This window comes from Cricetulus griseus, chromosome 2 (assembly GCF_003668045.3).
Source record: "Cricetulus griseus strain 17A/GY chromosome 2, alternate assembly CriGri-PICRH-1.0, whole genome shotgun sequence".
NCBI lineage: Eukaryota > Metazoa > Chordata > Mammalia > Rodentia > Cricetidae > Cricetulus > Cricetulus griseus.
The window spans coordinates 171,736,987-171,751,767 of record NC_048595.1 but is presented as its reverse complement, the minus strand read 5'-3'; the positions used below and the strand labels follow the sequence as shown (position 1 = coordinate 171,751,767).

The 14,781-nt window shown below is 38.7% G+C and overlaps 1 protein-coding gene across 2 annotated transcripts in view; it reads right to left on the bottom strand.

The window, feature by feature from the left end:
• Ptpn2 (protein tyrosine phosphatase non-receptor type 2) overlaps nucleotides 1–14,781 on the bottom strand; it is a 59,393-nt gene that overhangs the window by 406 nt on the left and 44,206 nt on the right. Inside the window, exons 5-9 of one of the 2 annotated variants that reach the window (XM_027402688.2) lie at nucleotides 14,415–14,549; nucleotides 12,504–12,713; nucleotides 10,722–10,874; nucleotides 8,482–8,648; nucleotides 6,638–6,739 (exon numbers count right to left, since the gene is read on the bottom strand). In XM_027402688.2, the coding sequence (XP_027258489.1) occupies nucleotides 6,638–6,739; nucleotides 8,482–8,648; nucleotides 10,722–10,874; nucleotides 12,504–12,713; nucleotides 14,415–14,549 (767 nt within the window). Of the gene's footprint in view, nucleotides 1–5,247; nucleotides 6,740–8,481; nucleotides 8,649–10,721; nucleotides 10,875–12,503; nucleotides 12,714–14,414; nucleotides 14,550–14,781 lie in introns of those variants that run through there. The other variant, XM_027402687.2, reaches the window with a different exon arrangement.

The following is a 14,781-nucleotide window of genomic DNA, read 5'->3' as shown; positions in this document are numbered from 1 at the left end:
CACAGATGTACATAGATACAAACATGAAAGGCCTAACACTGAACTGAAAAGTCAACCAAAAACCATTCCAACATGTCACATCTAGTCACACCAAGGTTTTCCCAAAATGGTGGATTTCCAAATAGAAGTAGTGGTGTGATACAGACTGATGTGATACACGGTAACTTACTTCTTCAATAACTACTGAATCATTTAGGCCATCCTGTTTTATCCAAGAAATGACCTCTATATAATATACCAAGAGACAGACAAGTTTAAAAAATAACGTAGCCACAGAATATAGCAAGATTTTATTATATGTGCTAGACTTACCCATACTTTGACTTCAATGCAAAAGTCTAATCCAGTTTGGATAATCACTGTAACACTGCTAGAAAGTTTAAATATAAAGTTTGGACATAAAGTTGGCTTGTACCTTTAAATCAGATTTTCAACCTTTATATTTTCTCCTGAAGGATAACGCTAATGATTATAACTAGTAAGGTAAGTAAAGCATGACAATCAGTGCACTTTAATGTCAAAAGTAAAATGAAAAAAATAAAAGAAGGCATTTAAACAAAGAGACAGAGGGTGTGACTGTTAAAAGCAGTAGTTTTTGCTGGTATTTCTCAATTATTTGCCAAACCTTTTGGGATGTTAAAGGTATTAACATTGTTGCAGCAACTCCCTTATCCCGTCCCACCCCTTCTTTTTCTCACACACAGACGACAATGTAAATGCTTGTTACTTTTGTATCACCACTATGTATAAATAGGAAATGAATCAGATCTCCTCCATTTAGGGTCCCTCTCCCCAATCATGAAAAGGAAAGATTCTTCATGCCTACTGGCTTGTTCTTCCAAAGGCAGGCAGCTCTACCAAGCACCTGTGGTGGTCTACAAAGTCTTGTTTGGTTGCCCAACATTGATTACTCCATAGTATTGGCATTAGGAAACCATAATCTGGTCAAAGAGAAACCATGCCCACAGCAGAATGTGGTATGTAATAAAGTTTCTGATGCTCCATTGCCACAAAGTATTTTAAGAGCAACTTTTTCCCCCTTTCACTTAAAGCAAATTCATTTGGATTTTTAGTCAAGAATGAGCTGTCCACCATTTCCCCACTTAAATGTCTGGTTTAAGTAAATACTTGAACTAAAGAACTATGGTTGGACATAATGAGAAAAGCCTGGGTCTTTAGTTGCTGAAACCACAGCCTGGAGTTTGCATCTCAGCGTTATGTGCACTAAGCCATCATGCATGAGTTACTTCTGACTTAAGGGTGGTACTGTCTAAAGTGTCAAAAAACCTAAATTTAGGTTAAGTAGTGTTTATTAAATATACATTTACCAAGAATAATAAATAATAAATTTGCCACTTAACAATAGACAAAGTATGGTTTTTAAAACTCATTACTTCCTTGAAAATAGTGTTTAGAGCTAACAAAGTAAGAGGAGATTGTTGGAATAACTTCTAGGAAATGACTTTATTTTAAGACTGGCAAGCGGGCTTTTTAGATAATATTTACTTGAATGGATCTTTACCACTTTATTTCTAATAAGGCAAAAGTAAAATGGGTCCAAGCAAATCAAGTGGAATGAGCTGTATGGGTGTCCTAAGTGCCAGCTGTCTCCATGCTGCTGCTGCAGACGCTGGACAGGGACAGAGAAAGTCATGCTATGAGAGGTTTACACTACGATCCTACTGAGATCATCCAGTGCTAACCACAGTAAGCCAAGCATGCTTTAAAGGAACTTACCCAGGCTTCCTCTACTGAACTTTCCAAACTCAAAGATTTTTTTAGTCATTTAAAATGTCAACAGCATCATGAGTCTGAAAAATCTATGCCTAATTGAGTGACAAAGAATAATTTATTGCTTCTTAAAAGTGGTCTCTATAAAGGGAAAAAAAAATCCCATGCAATTCTCCTTGCAGTAGCCCCAAGGAGCCCCTACAGGTGATAGCCTCACAACTCACTGCTCATAACCACTGTGAGGCTCTTTAAATACTAAATATTAGCCTTCACAAAGACCATTAGGCAGACCAAACTTTCCATTTAAGCCCTGCTTACATTGGCAATGGCAGTATACTGGGGCAGTGACAGCAAAGAAAAAAAAAAAAAAGAAAAAGAAAAAAAAAAAACAACAAAAACCAACTGGCAAAGGACAATGGGTCTTGCCTGTAGCCATAGCTGAGAGAAAGTTGCATGGCTTGAAGCTGTCCTATGGCCCAGGAAGGAGGAACACACTGGCCGTGTAGCAAGTCATATGACTGGGAACTGACTCCCAGGCAGAGCAGGAATGGAGGAGAACACAACCCGAGTTTCTCCTTCCATACTCAGTGGGACAATTACAGAACTGTAATTTCAGGTGTAAATGCTAGACTGTGCTGATATTGTCTGATAAAAACTGAAGACCAGCTGGGCAGTGGTGGCATATGCCTTTAATCACAGCACTTGGGAGGCAGAGGCAGGTGGATCTCTCTGAGTTCCAGGACAGCCTGGTCTACAAAGTGAGTTCTAGAACAGTCAGAGCTGTTACACAGAGAATACGCTGTCTTGAAAAACAAAAACCAAACTGAAGACCAGTATTTGAGGAGGAAATGGCATCAGACCCATCAAGTGAATTCAAGGAAAGAATGGATGAACAGGTCTCCTCTGGAGTAAGCCATTGTCAATAACCAAGACCTGCATTTCATGTTATGAAACGACAAATTTAGTGAGGAAAAAACATTTATACTTTGAAATGTATATACAAGATTCTGGGACAAAGCTATATAAAGGAAGCTGTTGAATTATAAACAAAATGCGCATCTCTGTTGGCAGTTAGTTCCAAACTCAACAGATGGATCAAGTTCAGCCAGATTAAAGCCCTCAAGAGTCCTTCCTTCCTACCAGACACCAAACTACACAGAATCCATGCCACAGCTACATATGCTACTCCTCAGGACCCAGGGATGGCTCTACTAGAAGGAAATGTGAACAGAGTTTGACTAAAAGCCTGAAATCTTATCTGAACATTTAAAAAAAAAAAAAAAAAAAAACGGGCTACACATCTAAGGACATCTGGTAAAGACTACAGCTTTTAAAAAAAGTTTCTTCAAGATTTATATTAGAATGCTGTGTACAGTATCATTTGCCTGAGGTGTTAGCTACTCAACAGGTTCAAGTAGGAAGGTCATTTAAACTGAGAAGATTAAGGCCATGCTTGGGAAACAGTAAGGCCCTGTCTCAAAACAAAACAAAAAAAAAATGAATTAATCAATAAACTGACCCAACATCCAGCACAAATAAAGAGTTGTATCTATAAGTAAAAATTAAGGCAATGTAGATTTTTAATCTGTGAAATGACTTGATAGGCATACCTAGTAATGTAAATTTGTCAAATTAATTATATGACCAATAAGAGTACTTTACTACCATCAGGTTCCATTCTCTATGTAGAATCTAGTCAAAGATAGTTTCAAAGATATCAGCAGGGGTCTTTCTGTGCCTGGCAGAAAAATGGTGGTCACTACCCCAGGAACTGGTGCTGAGAGCACAGAAGGAAGTGATGTGAAAACAAGAGGGCTGTCCCATGTTGTAACTAAAAATGTGGACCTATTTTTTTATTCTTAACATCAACTCTAGTTTAAAACAGAACAAGCCAGTGCATGTCAAGTGAACTCAGAGATTAGGACTTTTTACTCCGATGGACTTGTAAAGCACAGCTGTTTCAACAGAAATTGATTACACAGGTTCTCACTTTTCCTTTTCCTGGTCACTCTTTGGTACAAATGCTAACACATAATGAAATGGATAAAAAGAGAGACGAACAAGATGTAAAAAACCTGACAAATGTGTAAGAGTCTCGGCTGAACACGACAAATGGCCTTTACATATAAATACAATTAAAAAGAACTGTATCTTTACATTTTATGTTTGAGTAAGCATAGATAGAAATCAGTAAGCAGATATAACACAGTACCTTGGAAAGGCATATATAACCGCAGGTGTAGCCACTGATCATGGTATTAAAGCAACGCAGGAAGAGATAGGGATTAAGAATTCTTTTCTGTAAATTTAAGCCCCTTTAAAAATACCTTTTCTTCTCCCAATTTATTAAGAAAGGCAGAATTTGATTGAAGTCAAACTACTCCTAAATTAGTTACAATCAGTAAACATCATGAGACTGATACACATGGTTAAAAGATGCTTAAAGATGCAGAACCACCAGAGACTGCTAACTCCCCTTTTCTGGCTAGCAAGACAGTATGGTGTCACACCAGCACAGCTCACTTCATAAAGGCCAGAATGATGCCCATGGGCACTGTAGTCAAATCCCATGTATACTTAGCAGTTTTTGTTAAAACCCACCCTTAAAGATCTGCTCAGGAGAAAGACAAGCCCCGCACTGAGGAGTCTACACCAAATGTGTTCTGAGAAGCACTAAGTACACACCAAGAAGCAAAAAAATGAGCTTTCAATGCTATCTCTAGAAGGCATATCCTTCCTGGGAAGGGCTGGTGCAGCCTTATCAGTACGTTGTTCTAAGAAGCTGTTTAAGCTGAGGCTATCTTCAATTGGATTCCTTTCTTTCAAGACAGGGTCTCAGTGTGTATCCTAGCTGGCTTGGAATTTGCTATGTAGACCAGGCTAGTCTGGAATTCACAAGGATTTGCCAGTCTCGGCCTTCTTAGTGCTGGGATTAAAGGTGTATGTCACCTTGTCCTACTTTAACTGGAATCTTAGTAAGGCCTAGTAGGCTAACATACTGCATATTTGGGAAGAGGGGGGCAATAAATAAATAAGGCTCAAAACCAGTAACCATCTAATTGTAAAGTGTAAGGTTCTTGCTATTTAAACATAGATTTAATGTAAACAGACAAAAGGAAACATCCTGCTTACCTGCTCTCCATCTCACAGTTACAGGACATAGTAATGCTGAATCAGGACTCATAATCATATTTAGTATGCAGTACCACCTATATCCAACTTTCAGACTTTGAGTTAGGTTACTACAATCAAAATTGCTTCTCAAGGCCATTCACAATTCCTAGCTATACCTGTGGTTTTCAAACTGAATTAAATTAACTGTCTCGTTTAAAGTAATTAAGCCTTATAATGCAATCTTCCATGATATATAAAAGAGATAAAGCTGAGATATTGTCCTAGTGGTTTGGAACCTGTCCACCACCTAGGTGACAGATCCAAAGCACACACTTTGAAACCACCAAAACCCTATTAGTGGTTACATGCTTTAAAAATACTCATTACAAATAAGGGACAATGTAAGTTTGTACACCATTGTACTATTTATTGAACTTAGAAAGAACTGGAATCTTTACTTCAAAATTTCAGTCCAATGAGCTGAAATCATAAGTATAAAACACTGGCTCCTTTTAACGACTAATAAGTTATCCCATTTGGGTAATTACATTAACATTTTCACAAAAAAAGAACAGTGTAAGTCATACATGGGCTTTACTTTACAGAAATCAATTTCTTTTCTTTTAACCACTTCAGTTTTTTGAGACAGTTTCTTGCAGTCCTGGCTGGCCTTGAACTTGTGGTCCTTCTGCCTTTATCTCCCAAATGCTGAGATCACAGGTTTGTGCCATCACATATGGCTAAGAACCAATTTTATTCTTGGTGTTTTCTGGTCTCCCCTCTACTGCCTCCTTTCTTATTTTTAAAGATAGGAACTTGCTATATGGTATTGGCTGGCTTCAAACTTTTGAGCCTCTTGCCTCAGCTTCCTGAGCACTGTGTGTGATGTAATGTCCTGCAGAATACAATTTTTTGTTGTTTTTTAAACTAAACCTTGACCAACTGTCACTTGACTATCCCAAAAAGAAGAATTTTCCTTCAATAGCATGTTTAGAAAAGAAATAAAAATGTGTAGTAGAAATAGTTTGCTCATAGTTTCAACTGCCTCTACCAAAATTCTGTTTAGGAAAGGGAAAATGTATTCAGTGTACAACTGAGTCAACATACAATTTATTTTTCTATGGTAACAGATTTTCAAATTGAACTTTTAAAGTACATTTAACTACAAAAGTAAAATTAAATAAGTATTTATAAAATATATTTACCCTAAAATGGTTAAGCATATAAAGTTGTAATGCCCATTTCAACAGTATATTACATATTACACACATCATTTAAAGAATATTTTCTTTCCATTGATAACGTAGGAAAAAACCACAATGTTTATTGCTTATATCAAGTGCAGGTTAAAATCCAGAAAGCCTCCAAAAGCCAATCCTTGTAATAAGGGTTTCTCAATATTGGTCAGTGAAGCGTGATGCTCGACATGTGTGAACACAGCTGTAAGATGTAAGTTTTCAACAAGCACATTTGTCTTTATTGAGTCATTGACAGTTTGGGTCTCAGAGGAACCTGCAATAATGAGTCCTGAGATGCTGGGCTTGTGACTGTAAATATCCCTTATCTGGTTGATGTCTAGTCTACTGCAACGTTTCTGGGGTATGACGCATTTGCTAACAAACCCTTGAGATTAATGCAGCACTGTCACCTGCCAGTGCATAAAGATGCTGGGTAAAAACTGTTTATTTATAGGACATGTCACTGAAAAAACAGTGTCCAGCCAACCAAAGCGCCAACCAAAATGACTGACACAAACCCCATCCTAGTGAGAATAGGTTGCCAATATAACCACCTTTTTCTTTTTCGTTCAGTTTCATTTAGCCTCTGTTTCATCTGCTGCACCTTCTGAGCTGTAGTGGCCTTTCTGTCCTCTCGAATACGTTTCCGCAGAATACTGTGAATAGACAGAAACAAATTAAAGTGTCTGCACAGCAGGCCTTAATTGCAGGGACATAGGGGCCTGGCCACCAATAAAACCATGGACATTCACATATTTTACATCTCATTTAAACAATGTAGCAATAAAGGGAGAAGATCAAACTGTTCCACATAGCCAACGTCGTGCTCTTACAATTCAGGTACAATTTCTGGTATACTTATAATAATACTTTACCAGGACCTGAAGGTAAGCCAGACATTTTTTCAAAACTGTTTGCTTCCTCCTCTTTCCTTTCTCTCCTTCCCAACCAGCAGAGAGGGGACACACTCGAGGTTCTCCAGCATCTGGTCCCTTTTGTTATAGCATACAAAAGCTCAAAGTCCTTTGACAAATACTCTTGACTTTCTATGAATGCTCTGTTTAGAGAGTACTCACTTTTCTATTTGCCCATACAAATTTCTAGCTCCAATCTTCCTGTACAACATAGAATTTTGTTTCACTGAAAGCTCTTGGACACCCAGGGCAACTAGTCCTGAATTCACAGAAGAATGGCCAATGTCAACATGTCAGCCACTGAACTCTTCCTCTAGAAAAACTGCTTTTTTCCTGATGCAGAGGACTGAGCCCAGGACACTGTGTATATTGAATGTGAGTTCTACCACTGAGCTATTCCCACAGTCCCAGGGAGGTGAATTTTGACTAAATTCATGGAACCCCTCAGCATCCTAATCTTAACAAATACAACATAACACTTCCCATAATAAAAAACATAAAATAAGTCATTCAGAAAAAGAGTTCATGTGTGAGATGCTGTGGACACACAGTTGTTTCATGTAATTTTGGAGAAAAATATTCCACAATGGAAATATGTTTAGCTTTTTTCTAATTAGGTACATTGTCAATTATAGGTGTAATATAAATACTTAGCAATTACAAATATCCACTCATATTACTCATTTTGTCTTACACTATTTTATCACCAAATTATAGCAACTGCTAAACACAAGCAATATTATTTAAGTAGTTTCTATGAATTGGCTTTTAAATTTATCAGTACCGTGTTTTCAATTTTTTTTTTTATGTTGGTGCTAGAGAGACAGGTCAGCGGTTAAGAACACTTGCTGCAAATGGGTGGGGTTGAATTCCCAACACTCAATTGGTACCTCACACCTGTCTCTAACTCTAGTTTAAGAGGATCTCACATCCTCTTCTGGCCCCTGTGGGCACCAAGCACAGGTGCCGTAGATATGTATCCAAAATACTCATGAACGTAAAATAAGTAATTCTTAAACAAACAAACAAAAAATGCCCAAGGATGCTTGAGGACTTTGGATCCCCTGGAAATGGAATAACAGTTGGTTGTGAGTCATCTGATTTGGGTGATAGGAACCGAACTCAGGTCCACTAAAAAGAGCAGTAAGTGCTCTTACACACTGAATCATCTCTCTAATGTTGTTCTTGCTTTCTTTTTTTTTCTAGACAAGTTATCTCTGTAGCCCAGGCTGTCCTGGAGCTCGCTCTATAGACCAGACTGGTCTCAAACTCACAGAGGGCTGGGATTAAAGGTGTGGGCCACCACAGACCAGATTGTACTGACAGAAAACTCTTTGACAATATTTATGCCATCAAATACCACCCAAACCCTTTGACATTAGTAAAAGGTCACAGTAACTGTATCAACAAAGAGTCTATATTATTTCACACTCCTGAATTTATTAAAGAGCCTCATCTTTCTCAGTAGGTCATATGGCACATACCTCTCATTGTTCTCTTCCACATTATCCTGAATCTTAGGAGAAAGTCCTGTTAGTTTTTCCTCTTCTGAAATTATTCTCTTTCCATTGTACTTTTCAGTCATTGTTCTGTTTTGTGAGTGATCACAAACAGGAGATACATCTTCTTTAGAAAGTTCTCTCCACCGTTTCTAGGTAGAGAAGAGAAGTAGTGTGTGGAATAATCTTTTTGTACACTGTGAAGATTGTCATGTGAATTGGTTTAATAAAAGGCTAAAAAGCTAATAGCTAGGCAGGATTTTCAGGGAAGAGAGAATGCTAGGAAGAAGTTGGATACTAGAGGAGACACGGAGGAAGCAGGAAAGCAGGATTGGTGTTATGTAGATAAGGTAAACAAGCCTTGGAGAAGCACATAGATTAATAGAAATAAATGTGTTAATTTAAGTTATAAGAGCTACCTAAAAACAAGAATAAGCTAGCAGCCAAACTTTCATAATTTGTAATTCTCCGTGTTACCATTTGGGAGATGGCTGGCTTGAGAGAAAAATCAATATGTCGCCCAACGTCTGGCCACATATATCCACATAAAGCCCAAAACAACTTAAAAAAAAAAAAAAAATCAAACCAGGGAGTCAAAGGCAGCTTCCGGGCAACCACAGTTCTTGGGTATGCTTGGCGAGATACAGCTACCAGTCACTGCCTGAGTGAAGGCTGTAGCCAGCCATTGGTGCCATGCACCAGCACCATGTGCTGAACTGAGCTGCACAGTGGCTAACAGAGAACACTGTAGATGCTTAGTAAGAGAGATCAAGGGGGCTGGAAAGATGCATCAACAGTTAAGAGCACTGGCTGCTCTTCCAGAGGACCCTGATTTAATTCCCAGCAACTACATTTGTCTGTATCTCCAGTTTCACATGAAATAATTTTTTTTTTTTTTTAAAGATCCAGATGGGAAAAAAACCTTTAAATAGGTTCCAGTGTTTCATTGTGTTTAACAAAGTGCATAGGCTTAAGAAAGAAAAGAGGAAGCCAGGTGGTGTCGGTGCACACCTTTAATCCCAGCACTCGGGAGGCAGAGGCAGGTGCCAGCCTGGTCTACAAGAGCAAGCTCCAGGTCTACAAGAGAAACCCTGTCTCGAAAAAACAAACAACAAAAAACAAAAAGGAAGGAAAGAGGGAAGAAGTATAAACAGTAAACAGTTTATAAATAATGAAATAAAGTCTTTAAAGAGAGTCGTTAACCCCCCCTACACACACACGCACGCACGCACGCACGCACGCACACACGCACGCACGCACGCGCATAGAGAGAGAGAGAGAGAGAGAGAGAGACAGAAATGGGAACTACACAGAGAATCTGGATCCTATATGGTGTTGGTGTTATATTGACTTTAAGTTTTGATTGTTGATGAATAAACAATAGCTGCTGAGACACTGGATTATAGAAATTACTAAATTAAACTATCCTATATATTTTTTTAAATGTCTTAATTTCAAAATGGAAGTTAAAAAAATGTATTGCTTTGGGGAAGAGGTTATCCTTTTGTTGCAGTTTCCTCAGAATTCTGCATCCAGAACAGCTTCAAAGTTGCTTGCTGAGATGGTCCAACCTCATAGACTTCCAGACAGGACTTCAGCTAAACCCTACATTTTCCCATCACACAGAGACTGGATAACAGCTAGCTCCCCCAGGATTTGACCATCATCTTAATTTTCTCAGGGTCCTCTAAAGATGCCAGAGATACCAGACAACAGGAAGCAATCTAGAAAACTTGTGCCCACAATACCAAAAGGTGGGGTGGATAGTTTTGGTTGTTTGGTGGGTATGGATGTATGGATATATGAAAGTCAGACTAGGAGAATTCTGGGAGATAAAGGGCAGAGTTGCCAACAAATGCAGAAAACAAAATGAAAATGCTGTACTGAAAAAAAGAGATCCCTGAATCTAATCTCCTTTGCTCAGCCTATTTTTTTGGTCTGACAGGACCGATATGCAAATGGATGTTTCCTGTCCCAGAGTCAGTCCCAAATACCCAGCAGCATCTTCCAAAATTACCACATAGAAGCTTACATTACTTACAAATGCTTGGTTGATAGCTCAGGCTTATTACTAGTTAACTCTTACACTTAAATTAACCCATAATTCTTATCAGTTACTGACTTACCTCTCTGCCTCTTGAATGCTAGAACAGACAGACAACTGGTCTACCAAACATAGGACGTAGATAGAGTCTGGTTATCTGACATTAGTGACAGTGATTTACCTGTATACTCGAATCTCCTTTTATGTACTTTGCGCCTTCTATTATGGCCATATAGGAGAATCTGAGCTGGTCTGGTGTCTGAATAAGTCCCATTCGATACTTTCTCATTTTCAGTAATATTTGTTTCACATTAACATCCTCTCCTTTTTCCATCTGCAAGAAAGGCAAAACCAAGTTGTCTGAGTTGAGAGAACATAAACAATACAAGGCGACTGCTTAGATCTCATAAATAAAAAATGATTTGACACACGGTGGCAACCACCCATTATTCTTACACACTGGGTTGAGGGGCTTCTGAGTCTCTAGATGACTCAACCAATTCCAAAACCATCCCCTCACACCCGATGGTTTTTCAAGACAAGATTTCTCTGTGTTACAGCTCTGACTGTCCTAGAACTCACTCTGTAGACCAGGCCTCGTACTCAGAGATCTGCCTGCCTCTGCCTCCTGAATTCTGGGGTTAAAAGGCATGCACCACTACTACATAGCTGTTCAAATTTTTTTAAATTATAAATTATATTGTACATGTATATATGACGTATGGATATATTTGTGAAGGTGCATGCATGTACATGTGTGTATGGAGGCCAGTGGCAGACATCAGATATCTTCCTCAATTGCTCTTTTTCTTTTGAGACAGGGTCTCTATTATGTAGCTCTGGCTGTTCTGAAATTTGCTAAGTAGACCAGGCTGGTCTAGAACTCAGAGACTCTTCTGCCTCTGTGGGATTAAAGATGTATGCCACCACACCTGGAGTTGTCTTGTTTTGTGAGACAGGATCTCTTACTGGACCTGGAACTCAATGATTTAGGTAAGCTGGCTGGTCAGTGGGATCTAAGGATCCACCTGACTCCATTTCTCCCCAAGTTCTGATATTACAAACATGCGTTACTGTGTCTGGCTTCTAAGTGTGTGCTGTGAACCTGAACTTAAGTCCTCATGCTTGCCAGCCATCTCCCCAGTTCAGACTGGCATTTCTTTTTTGAGGTAGGATCTTACTAGGTAACCCTTTCGACCTCAGATGCTGAGATGATAGACACACACTACTACATCAACATTTTTTTTCCCTTTCTACAAGGAAGTGCAAGTTTGACCTAAAAAATCCTAGAGTTTTGGGATATGACATTAGAACCTACTGCTGCCTGTAGAAACAGTTAAAAACAAATTAAAGGGTGAGGTGGGTAAGAGAATTGGCTGCTAATGCAGAGTACCAGGGTTTGGTTCCAAGCACCCACAAATGTCTTACAATTACATGCAACTCCAGTTTTGGGAATCAATACTTTATTCTGACATCTTCAGGCACTTGTCATGGTACACAAGCATAAGGCTTATCAGTTGGGGTGGTTGTGGTGGTGGTGGTGGTGGTGGTGGTGGTGGTGGTGGTACACACCTTTAATCCCAGCACTAGGAGGCAGAAGAAGGCAAACCTCTGAGTTCGAGGCCAGCCAGGTCTACAGTTCCAAGACAGCCAGAGCAACACAGGGAACTCTATCTCAAAAAAACAAAAACAAAAAAAAGTTTATCTTTCCTTCCTTCATTAATACTATAAAACCATAAAACAAAGCAAAACCAAAACAGCCCAGGCAGAGTGGTGCACATCTTTAATCCCAGCACTTGAGAGGCAGAGGCAAGTGAATCTCTCTGTGAGTTTGAGGCTAGCCTGGTCTACAAGGTGAGTTCCAGGACAGCCAAGGTTATTGCACAGAGAAACCCTGTCTGGAAAAGCCAAACCAAACTAAAAAAAACCCACAAAATTGAAATGAGGTACCATGAACACTTACCAGAATAAGACAGGTGTCTACGAGGGAGAAGGTGCCAGAGCGGCCAATGCCTGCACTGCAATGGATCACTGCAGGCCCATGCTCCGGGTTCAAGGAGCCAGACTCTCTAACTTTAAACAAGAAATTTAGGAATGAAGCTGGTGACTCAGGAACTCCAAAATCTGGCCAGGTGGTATAATGAAAGTGCGATATAGTTCTGGTTTCACCACTCTGAAATGTGAAAAAAACAAGGGGATGTTAGCTCTAATTTTTCTTGTTAATATATTTTCTTAGATTTATTTATCTTATGCATATCAGTGCTTTATCTTCATGTACACCTAAACATCAGAACCCATTATTGATGACTGTGAGCCACCATGAGGTTGCTGGGAATTGAACTCATGATCTCTGGAAGAGCAACCAGTACTAACCACTGAGAATCTCTGCAGCCCCCTCATTTTTCTTATCCAAACACATAATTATTGCTGCAGAAGCATGTTTTGGGAACATACAAAAACAAAACAAAACAAAACAAAAATAGAGATAGGGCTGCAGCAGTGAAGAGTGTTTGCCTTATATATAGAAAGCCCTGGCTCATATACCAAACCCTGGCTGAATGCCTAGCAACACATAAAACTGAGTGTAGTGGTCCATGTCTGTAACCACAGCATTCAGGAGACAGGAAGACTGAAGTTCAAGGCCATCTTTGACTATATAGGGATTTCAAGGAGAGATTCATGGACATCTGGAGAAAATATTCATGATATGATATGCTACACTTGCTTTAGCATTTTCTTTCCAACTCAATAAAGTCACATTTCTGTATGGTCACTTCCAAGTTTGATACATGTTTTTTTTGACCTTTGGGCTACTGTCAACAGTAGTTAAGTACCAGGAGTTATCATACTGAGCCTACTGGAATGAAATGTTTTATATACATTCTTGCTTTCATTTGATCTCCACAACAGCCTGAAAATATACAATTTCCATCTCATAGATGAGGAAACTACACCTCTACTAAGCAGCAGAACTGGAATGTGAATTCAAGTTTGCTCCAGTGATCCTCTCTTTATTCCCAAGTATGTTTTACATTTTCTTGGTGATGGATACTGATCCCCAAACCTTCAGGCATGCTAAGAAGACACCTTATAATTCAGCTATTCACTACCCACTTAGGTTTTAGTTTTTGGTTCTCAGGACTTAATCTAGGGCCTAGAGTATACGGAGCAAGTGCTTGACCACCAAACTATACCCACAACATCCCTTTCTGTATTTTTAGCAATCTTTCTCTCTCCCTCCCTCCCTCCCTCTCCCTCTCTCCCCTTTTTCTTCTTCTTTTTCCAAGAAAGTGTTTCTCTGAAGTGCTAGCTATCTTGAAACTCACTCTGTAGTCCAGGATGGCCTTGAACTCACAGATCCACCTGTCTCCCAGATGCTGGAATTAAAGACAAGTATCACCACCATGTGGCATAATTATTTTTTGTTTTAAAATATATTTATTTGCATTTCTGTGTATGTTTGAATGTCTGCATACATATCTATGAGCATTATGTATGTGCCAGAGGCTGAAGGCCAGAAGAGGGAACTGGTTTCCCTAGCGCCAGAGTTATAGGCAGTAGTAAGCCTTTCAGCATGGGTCCTGGGAATTAAACCTGAACCTTCTGCAAGAACAGCATGTATTCTTAAACACTGAGGCATCTCTCCGGCTCCAATAATTAATTTTCAATCTTCAAATATTAATATTAACCTGAACATTGTAATACTTTGTTTTTAGGATTTCTTCAGTTACTTTATATAGAAATACAATCTAAACATGTTTATAACTAGATATTATTACAAATATTCAAATCCAAGTACAGTACCAAACCTAGTAATACAAAATTCTTAAAACCATCAGATAAAATGGAAACTCTGAAAGCAGAAAAGCCTTACATTGGTATTTTCTAACTGCAGTAGATGTACTGTATAATATGACTTCACATCTTCAGATAAGAGTTTCACACTAAATCCTGTTTCCTTAAACAGCATCTCTCGGTCTTCGGTTGGCCAGTATTGTGCACATTTAACCTACATTTAAGAATAACAGTTTAGACATATTGTGAAACCACAAAATAAAAACAAACCTCACAAATACACAGTATACTTGTGCAGGTACCGAATCCTAAGAATATCTGAAGTATTTTAATGAGAATGACATTTTGTAAAGTAGTTTCATAAATGGTTCCTTTAAATTTAAAAAAACATAAACAGATAACATGTTCATAAAAATGTGCTATTCTTCTTTTTTATTTTGAAACAG